The sequence below is a fragment of the Cimex lectularius genome, unplaced genomic scaffold (assembly GCF_000648675.2).
Source record: "Cimex lectularius strain Harlan isolate CLEC.00 unplaced genomic scaffold, Clec_2.1 scaffold144, whole genome shotgun sequence".
Lineage (NCBI taxonomy): Eukaryota > Metazoa > Arthropoda > Insecta > Hemiptera > Cimicidae > Cimex > Cimex lectularius.
Window position 1 is genome coordinate 228019 of NW_019392700.1, and position 11056 is coordinate 239074.

The 11056-nt window shown below is 36.0% G+C and overlaps 1 protein-coding gene across 1 annotated transcript in view; it reads right to left on the minus strand.

Moving 5' to 3' along the window:
* The window catches only part of LOC106668493 (BMP and activin membrane-bound inhibitor homolog), a 47250-nt gene extending 41889 nt beyond the window's left edge, over positions 1–5361 (minus strand). The window contains exon 1 of the mRNA XM_014397324.1: positions 5155–5361. Coding sequence (XP_014252810.1) covers positions 5155–5233 — 79 coding nt within the window. The 5' untranslated portion in view covers positions 5234–5361. The remainder of the gene's footprint in view (positions 1–5154) is intronic.
* Between the last annotated feature and the right edge of the window lie 5695 nt (positions 5362–11056).

Genomic DNA, 11056 nt, shown 5'->3' on the forward strand with positions numbered 1-11056 from the left:
AGACTTCAACGCCTAAACGCGTTATAGTAACATAAATAGCTCTCGGGAGTATACGGGCCCTAATAAGTGACCTAGGTCGGTTCAACATAAAATATTATTACATTTCATCACTTTCAAATTGAAATAAAACACGTCCACGTGTATAGGCCCTCGGAGGACCTGAGTCTTAGAAGAAGTGTCGTCCTCACCCGATTAAGAATAGGCCATTTGAGGTTTACACACGGACACTTACTTTTGAGCCAAAGCCCATGTATGTGTTCAGTGTGTAGAGAAAGGTTGGCCAATGCGTGTCTCACCTAATTTAAGGGTGCAACCCCTTGGCTCCATATAGAGAGCGCGAAGGAATGCCCCGATATGAGATATGTGGCCCTCGGAGGAGTTGATTCGTAGAAGAAGGATCATCCTCATCCGATTAACAATAAGCCAAAGCCAGCGTATGTGCCTGAATAGGAAGGCTGCTCGATGAGTCCCACCTGATTAAAGGGTACAATTCCTTGGCTCTATATAGAGTGCGCGTAGGAATGCCACCCAATATGAAAATTGAGGTTGAGCACAGCAGTGGGTCATCCATTACCCTCTTTCGATGCTTGGTAGCAATAGGGTTGTTTTATTGTATATAGTAGTGATAGTTGTATATCCCTAATATATAAGTTAAGAGTGAATACATTTATTGGCGAGAATGTGTAATGTGAGAGGGCCGATGGCGGAATAGTGAGTATTTATCTACCGTAATTTTGATAATTTTCGATTTTGGAGAAAACAGGGTTGTTTTATTTTACATTATACTGATAGTCTTTTATCCCGCTGTGTATTAGGAGTGGATGTATTTATGGAATGTGTAGTGTGATGGCGGAATATTGAGTACTCAATCGACCCTCAATTAGGTTATTTTATAGTAGGCGTTGAGGGTGATGGAGGAATATCGAGTACTCCACTACCATCACTGAGTGAATGGTATGTTTTTGTTTGTTTTTAATTTGTACATTACAACTACCTTCAAGTAGGTAACGTGTAACAATGAGCAAGATAATACGTATAAAATTAAAAACAAGAGTGGATAAAATACTCGTTGGTATTACTCCAATGATACTGATATAGTGTCTGTTTAAATTGAAACTTGTGTCATTATCACTTTCACTATCATCACCATCACTTCCTAGAAGATCTCGCGGCTATTGTCTCTTCAGTCGGCGAGGGGATTCGACGGTATGCGAGGTTTCTGATGTGCTGATTTACAGTAGTTGGAAGTGCTTTGTGAAATTTGCGGTATCGGGAACGGATTTCATCTTGAACGAAAGGGATAGCCTGTACGTGTAGTTAGGTTCGATACATAAAATGGACATCTAGTATTTCTCGTAGGATTAAGGACTGGGAAGTTTGAATGCGGCGGATTTTGGAATGGCTGAATCCCACACTTCCACTCCGTAAGTCCATACCTTAACTATGGTGTTGCAAAGCAGCTTAATTTTGATAGGTAAATTAGAACGTTAAGAGCTCTATATCGGGTCATAACCTCCTGGCGTTTCAGTCTGTATGAGAATTCCACGTCAGGACGTAAATAGGAAAGAATGTATTTAGGAGTGAGAGGGTGAATGGGTTTCGATATAGATACTGATTGCGTCGGTGGATGAAATGACCTAGCTATAGACAATACTCGATGCTGGACGGATAGACCAAGGAATACCCAATTCTCATGCCTCACGTTAATTTATTGTAATTGACAAAAGCTGAGCTTGCAGGTGGTCTGCGAGAGGTGATAGGCTCAACTCTGTACATAAGCAGATTTGAACTTATATTAATCAGTAAATCACTACAGTACGTGTTTCAATTGCATTCGATCAAACGTGAGGATAAAAAAAACCCTTAATATACTGCTACGGTTTGTGTAAATAACTAACAGTGTGGTTTAATTTCAAGGCTTACGTCTTTTTTTTTCTTTTTTTTTTTTGAAGAGATTATAATTTTTCAACTTGATTTTTTCCTGAAAGAAAAAGGGAAAGCCGCAATTAGCCGTCGGGTGGTTGCGGATTCCGTGACCGGTCCAAGAGATCTGGCCCATCTCCGAGATAGCGGACGGAGAGCAGGTAAAAGGATCGGGATCGCCCTGTAGGCCATCTCGGAGGCTCTGTGATTTTACAAGCCGACTCTAATAAGAAGAGTAGAGAGCCACTCTAAACAAACTCACGATTCTTAATGACGGTGAGGGAGCCGAGCCGTCACGAATTTCAAGAACAAACAGACACCGGGCGCATCCTTTTCACAATACCTAATCGTGAACGCCATTTTAAAACAAAGGGAACGTAATCTTTATGATCAGCTAAATTTGAAAGAAATACGAATTACATTATGTTTTTTAAAAACTCTTATATCTCTGCCAAACTGTTGTTTGAAAACCAACCAAGCAAACCGTGCACACGAAAAACTATGTACAGTATGTAAATAGTGGTATCGTTATCCAAATTAATGAATATTTTGTAAATATAATCGTCAAATAAAATACGAGTTTAATTGTATTACATATCTTAGCTAATAATTTGAAACCTGGCTGATACTGATTATAAATTATGACTACGATGTAATCACTGAAAGCTAAGCAATAAAAAGAATTTATTTTATCTACAATTATTATCTTTTATTTTTTAATCTATTGATCATATATACTATGAAAAAACCATGACCTCTAGGTCTCCACGAGCCTGCACCGACAGGAGATTATCAATGTACATTTTTATCGTATACTTTCCGCTTGATCAATAAACATAAACAAATAACAAGATAAAATTTTACCTTGTAAATATTGTATTTGACTTCATTACAAACCAAAATCGTGTTTAGCCAATCTTAATTCAAGCCAATTTTACACTTTCTTTAATAATTTGAGGATAATTTATAATCTTTCTAGCGAGCAACAATTACAATGATTTGATAAAATTTAAATTCACAATTTGAATTGGCAGAGCGCCAGAGTACAACATGAAATATTTTCTAGTACTTTGAAATTACTCAAAATAAGATTATGAGCTATTCTCTTTTAAGTACCGACTAATTTCAATAATAAATAGTGAGTACAAATACTTAGATTGAGTCTAAAATTTCTAGCATTGTATAAATTCACTGTTTTCACGTCCAACATGTATTTGTATAATTTAAACAATATTTATATATCCCAGGCCCTGAAGATGATCTCAATAAAGATCGAAACGTTAGCACGGTAAAGAAAATGTTTTTTTAGATCTTAGGACCTACTTCACACCAGACAGCATCTCACGATTTCCAAATAATCAATAAATAGACCTTTAATGTCAATGGAACGTACATTGTTTTTAAAAGAGGAAAACAGCAAATCTTCACAGGCGTGGGATTTGTTTTAGCATTCGTGATTTGAGCAGTGACTTAGTTGTTATGTTGTGTTGATATTATTCTGTTCGATTATACAATATTAATGCTGCCGCGATTGTGTAAACCCCGAGTGGTCACACGGTATGGAAATGGTCGTAGGTCCGGCGCCAGGCCGTGCATAACTTAGCGATGGAAATTTCAGTAATTAAATCATTAACTCGTGCCTTTCAATTAAAAGCCGGCAGATATATGGGGCCAGCTCGGGTTTTCAATTTTTTTCTCGCTTCTCAGACGTAGGACAGACCAAGGACTTGGTTCTGGACATTGCTGAAATAATGTCGATAAAGTAATAACAAATAAATTATATTATATTTTCTGAATTCATAAATAAATTTACAAACCCTGAGGGTAAGACAATCATAGCCGTTTGATCTTTATGGCTTAACTTTTTGTATTTTATCATATTTTGTCCATCATTATTCATTCGATATATAAGTGGAGTATTCTAAACCTGCTCATTTCACCTAAAGAAATTTGATTTTTCCAAAAAAAATCTTATTGCTGACTAACACAAAGAGAACAATATATTGTTATAAAATCGAGTAATATTGTATTATAATACATATTAGCAATATTTTTTCTTTTTCTTTTGTTTGTCTAGTTATTCACCAGTGCAATGCCAAGCTCCTGTAATAATTGTCTTTCTCGGCCTATTTTCGTCCTACGAAGGAAGACCGTCAACCTTTGGGATGATTTTTCAAATGATTCTGAACAAAATTCTACCCTTCGTATTTCAAGTTTAAATATCGCCCTCATCAGATTGGTTAACTAGTGAATTAATTGAATAATAACGATAATACATGATATTATAAAACAATAAATTTAATATAAATTCAAACTATAATTTAACTTAAAAACATTTCTCTGCTTATCTAAAGCCAAGTATAAATGACTATTAATTTAAACCAATCAAAATTTTTCTGTTAATGAATCAAGTTGGTCATCATTTTATTGTATCATTGCATATAAATATGTGTCTTTAAACATAAAAGTACACCACGTACATAATTTTGTTGATTTTTCATTTGGTGTGAATTGCAAGATCGTATGTATTCGTAACCATTCAACAGGCGCAATTTAATTAATTTAACCAGAGCATAAACCACTTAACAAATTCTTCTAATTAATAAATTACTAATAAATATAATACAATTAATATTCTAGTAAACCAAACCAACAATTTAAATGTAAATTTTTAAACCGTTGTTGATTTTTTAAAATTATATTAAAGTAGGATCTAGCTATTTTCGCTTAATAAAAATGGATATCTGTTCTTTCAACACGTGTTACTATAGCGCTTCCCCAGGCTTTTTAATTAATTAATTTATTATGGAGAAATCTGAAGGTTTTTAAAGCCCGGTCACTAGAAAACGTAAAGGAACCAAGGACTTGGTTTCTCTCACCAATCATAAATTTTTCATATTTTTCAATCATTCTTCTACTTCTTTTGACCGGTTTTATTGGAGTTAATGCTTACAGTATACTGTGTACGTCTGTGATTATTATGTTGTGTTATCTGGATTGGTTTCTTTTTAAATTCGTCAAAACGGGCGGATTAGTTAATGTAATTAAATATTGAACTGTGTTAACACGAAAAAATAAATCCTTAAAACTAAATCATGATGGATCATGGATACAATATTGGGCAATACATATAACCGACAATGTGGTACTACAAGTAAAACGTGACTTATTAAAAACATATTAATTTATTCGATTGACTTGAATATAATCTTATCAAAATAAATCAACTACCTTGATTTGTATCCTTTTCTTGGACGGTTTCAGAGGTCGCCCAGTGGGCGAGGAAGATGATCATGAAGATGTATGGCATGTTAGAAACAATGGAGATCTCAATCCTGACAACACTAACCGTACATGAACATGAATATGAGCATGACCGACGTTTCTCCAGTGGTGCACACCCGACGGCAACCGGCTGGGAACTGGAGAAGAAAAGCCGACTGTTTTCGTTTCCCAGAGGGTCACCCCACCAGGAGGAAGACGACGGCCAGGCGCCTCGCCGACCCCCACCAGCGCAGGCCGTCCATCCCCGGCTCTTTCCAATAAGTATTTTCACTTTCCTCATTTCACCCCCGGCTTCGTTTTCAAGCACCGCTAAGTCTTATAAGCCCTTTTCCCGTCCGACGGAGCAATTAACTCCAATCCAAATTAATTAAAACAGTCAGTTTATATATAGTTAACAGAGCTATATCGCTAATTATCTCATCGACCTCACGTCTAACACACACACCATTAATCTACCACTCAGTTTATTTTATGAAAGTATGAATTTTTCAAGTCAATTTTAATAGAGAAGATTTAATGTATTTTTTTTTGTACCTATAAATGTGAAACTCAAAACCTGGCACTTGATCATGATCTTAGGCCTATTATATAACGTCATACAGAATACATACACACTATACAATATTATAAATTCCTATATACAATAAAATGCGTTTTTTCGTCTTACATAATTTGAAAAGTAAAACGTTCTGTAGTAAACTGATATCGGTCGTTACAAAAGTGTTTGTGCATTAATTAATTGGTGATATTAAAATTGCCATTTTAATCCTAACTCCACGTTGATGTAAACAATGTATATATCGTTGTTTATCTTAACTTTAACTCAAACTAGAAGAACTGGTTAAGGAAAACTCGAGTGATGCAGAAATGAAGCAACTAAAGCAAGTAATTCATCAAGGATGGCCAGACTCTATAAACTAAGTCCTACCAATAATAGAAAAATACTGGTACTTCAGAGACCTGCTCCCAATATATTATCATGAAAGGAAATAGAATAATAATCCCACAAAAAATGAGGAAGACTGTGTTACAGAGTCTTCATTACGATCTCAAGGTTATTAATTCAACAGTGAAGCTAGCTAGGAACTATGTGTATTGTATATTTTTGTTTACTTTTACATTGAAATTAAATAACACTTAATTTGTGCACGAAGACTTTTGTAACGACCTAGTAAAATTAAATATTTATTCATTATGTGATGGGAAATATTTATTATACTTGTATATAGGTGTATTATATATTGGTTATGTAAATAATATATATAACGTTATTATTTTTGACACCGAAAATTATAATTATACTCAAAAACAAAAACGGACACTCTCAATATTTCAAATTGTATGCATTTTTTAAGTTATATTAATTACAACAATCTTATTTTATTGTTAACCAAATTAAACGAAATCGTAAATTCATGAGTTTTCTTAAAAACCTATTTAATTGTGATGGTTTGAAACAAAATTTACCCACACACCAGAAAATTATTTAATGATAGTTTAAAATTTAACTAAAAATTTATTACCTAGTTTCGTTCTTAATAACGCTTATTACATCCTCTGGCCCTTAAGTTTCGTAGGCATCGAGTAAATAATCGACCGGATTTCGTCCTGGGAGAATCCCATTCTTCAACAAGAATGGTTTGAAGCTATTGGTCGCAGCGAACGAAACAATCTCTTTTATCATGTCCCATAAGTGTTCTATGAGATCCATGCCAGGGAACGTGCTGGTCAATTCATAATGGTAATCCCTAGATCCTCCGAATAATGGTGATAACAGGAACTACATGCGGTCGAGCATTATCATGCATTAACACGAAGGTGTCCCCAATAGCTAGAGCGCTGGCGACCTCAGCTTCCAGAATAACTTCCTCAACGTGCCTTAGTGCAGTCAAAGATCCGTTCTGTATGTTAACGTAAATTTTACCCCATACCGCAATTCACCGTTTATGAAGACGCTGTGACTCATGGCACATAAAGCGTTCACCACACGTGTTCACGATCATCTGATTGCCATAAACAAACAGGCATCCATCTATGAAGACCTCCCCCATTGTTCGAGTGTCCAAGGGAGATGCTGATTTGCGAAAAGTCGCCTTCCTGCTCGTTGCCGGTCTCGAGGCGATTCCCACAGAGACGTCTGAAGACAGTTTTAGAGCTCACCCTTACGGACTGTTTGGAGTTGAATAGAATTAAGGAAGCCGTTAAATGACGGTTGTAGTAGGCAGAGCAATAAAACGATTGTCTCGAGCCGTCGTACACGCGACGATCGTCGTACTACCTTCTCTTTGCTCTAGAATTCCAGTGGCCATAAACTCAAAGAAAAGCGGTACAAATGCGGGCCGCTGGATTCGAACTCTAGACCTTTATCTTTAAAGTGCTGAGCTTGTCAATGACTAAACCTATGACTAAACCTCCTCCCCTGAATACATACGTATATTTAGCATTTTTAAATACTGTTTTTTAGTAGTGTAATCGGATTGTCTCCTCCATTACTTCGATACATTAGAAATTTTTAGGACTTTTATGCGGATTTTTGTTTCGTTATTTTTGCGTTACGTGCCTAACCCTGGCACCATCAAAATTATGAGGGTCAAATTCATAAACAAATCCATTAGATTTCGTGGCCCGATGGACCAAATAACTTCTTTCAATAATTAAACTTTATGTAAGATTTTAGTTGAGATAAAGAAGTCAGTGACACGAGCGGGATTCGAACCCACGACCTTCGGCTAAATACGCCTCTGCTCTACCACTTGAGCTATCGTGGCTTCGACCACTCGGACACCAACTCCCATGAATTTTCCCTCCTTTTTACCATTTTTCAAATGTCGTGTAATCTATTCGATTCTCGGCGACAAATGAAATGGCCACGGAGAGCTTTAGTGAAGATATACTTCATTTTACTTATTAAATCCATTAGATATCGTGGTCCGATTGACCAAATAACTTCTGTTAATTAATTAATCTTTATGTAAGGTATTGATTAAAATAAATTGAAATTGAAAAATATTCAAATCACAAAATAGATTAATAAATTTACTTTTGTTTTAATAATAATTTACAATTGAAAAATGGCAAAATGGAGGAAAAATGCGAACGGTTTTGGTTGAAATGGAGAGTTGGTGTCCGAGAGGATCGAAGTCACGATAGCTCAAGTGGTAGAGCAGAGGCGTATTTAGCCGAAGGTCGTGGGTTCGAATTCCGCTCGTGACACCGACTTTTTTTTATCTCAAGCAATACTTTATAAACAAATACAAAAAATATATTTATATAAAATAGGTTAATTGAGGTAGATATAAAACTTAGTGATGTTTTACGCGACCCTGTCGCCTAACAAAAATATATCTTATTCCGGAATGCCTGCGTATGAAGTGATGTCAAACCTGAAACCGCTCAAAAACCGGTCTTTCTCCTTTTTACACGCTTCATCCCTGTGATTATTGTTCCCGGTGAAAATTAAAGAGGATTATCAAAGCTAATTAAAGTGATGTACACAAATTAATCGTTCGTACGGCTTTGGAATGCGTTATGTGAAACTTTTAATTGGAATATTGTAAATTGTAATGCCACCCCGATTTGCAATTTTCACAGGACTATTATCTCCCTGGTCTTGTTGGTCGGATATCGTTATTATTCGCCATAAATATTTCCGGTTAATTGATTTTCAATCAATTTCGTTTTTCCTTCAGGCAAGTCTATTAAAACTAGAATTGTCTAGCCTAACATGTGCGTGCGAACATTTCTTACAATTTATTTTTTTTTTTGGGCAAGACGCTAGCGTTATTTGAAGACCGGTGTGGAAGTTTATTGTAAGATTACAAGAAATTTAAACAAATCCTTTATTTAAATTAATTAATACATTTTGGCACCATTACTACGGTAACGTTGCTGATGATGATTATTTACATAAATTCACTAATTTCGTGGTCCACTTGACCAATTAATATATTACAAGTAATTAAGGTTTTTAGTTGAGAAAAAAAGTCAATGACACGAGCGGGATTCGAACCCACGATCTTCGGCTAGATACGCCGCTGCTCCATCACTTGAGCTATCGTGACCTCGATCCACTCGGACACTAACTTCAACCCCACCTTTTGAATTTTCCGTCTTTTTTGCCATTTTTCAAATGTCGTGTAATCGAATTGGATTTTCGTCGACAAATGAAATGGCCACGGAGAGCTTTAGTGAAGTATACTTCATTTTAAATCATTAATTCACTAATTTCGTGGTCCGCTTGACCAATTAATATATTACAATTAATTAAGGCTTTTAGTTGAGATAAAATGTCCGAGCGGATCGAGGTCACGATAGCTCAAGGGGTAGAGCAGCGGCGTATCTAGCCGAAGATCGTGGGTTCGAATCCCGCTCGTGCATACGCTCGACTTTATCTCAACTAAAAACCTTAATTAATTGTATTATTTACATATTTTACATGTACTTGATGACTAATTAAGAAGTAAACAACACGGATAATAAACTGTGTCAGTGTCGGCACTTTAGATCGTAGGAGGAGAAGTACTTGATTTAGAGCTAAGAGAAAAAACATATTACGATTATGTCGAACAAACTTTTCGCCTATTCAAAATTCAACGACAGCTCTTGAGAAACCTTTTTTTTACGGTGACCACCACAACAGGGTTCGTGTGGGAGAGTTTTCCAGGGGTAATCAAGACTAGTCTTTGATCAAATCATTTCTCCCTCAATCCATCAATTCTACCAGGCCTAAATTATAATTTATTTATTTATGAAATTTTAAGTTACTGATATATTTATGCTCAAATCTGCTCATGGATGTACATATGCACTCACATGGCAGGTTTGAGCCTATCACTTATCGCAGACCACCTGCAATTCCAGTTTTTTCACTTTACAATGAATTCCGGCAGGCCTCGAGAAGCATCCACCCCCAGGTGGTTTTTGGCTGGTAGTCCGGGGGCTCCGGATACGAACCACATCTAGGTCATTTCAGCACTCAACGCAATCAGTTCCTATATCTAAACCCATTCAACTCTCACTCGCTCTTAAATATATTCTTTCTAATTATACCACTCACTAAATGTCTCCATATTCCTCCATGAGCATTTACATTTATTATAAAACTAATCTATTTGAGGGTTGATGGGGTATTCCACCATCAACCCTTCCATACCCCATATTCACGTTAATAAATACATTCACTCTCAGCACAAGCTAGGGAAACAAAACAATAATTACTATATACAATCGTATTTCCTTCAAGTATCGAAACAAGGACCCAGATACTCGCTTCTGTGCTCAAGAACAAATACATCCACTCCCAACACACAGCGGGTTCGCAAGACTATCAGTACAATGTACAATAAAACAATCCTGTTTTCTCCAAATTAGGAACAGTGGCCCAGATATTTGCACTAACACGATTCTTTATTTCTACTTGCTTTCTGTATGCAGCCTAGAAGTTGCACCCTACAATTAGGTTGGACACATCGAGCAACCTTTCTCTACATACCGGACACATACGTGCGCTTTGGTCCAAAAGTAAGTTTCCCTGTAACTTGTTATTTGACGGTTCGGTTCACCATTTTTAATTTATTTCTGGGCAATTTCATTGTTTAGATAGTGTTAGTTTGTCCAATCATCTCAATTAGTTTTGGCGATAAACCAGAATCGAAGCATGGAAATTCAAAATTCTTCCAGCACCTACTTCAAAACCGTAATAATCACATTTCCTTCTTCTGAATCAATCGTCCCTGAAGTTGATGAAAAGAGCATGACTTTAATTTGGTCACCTTTATAAAAATCACAATCATTTTCAGGAATTTTTCAGGAATAAGTTCGAAAATTGTATACGATGTGCAAAAATATT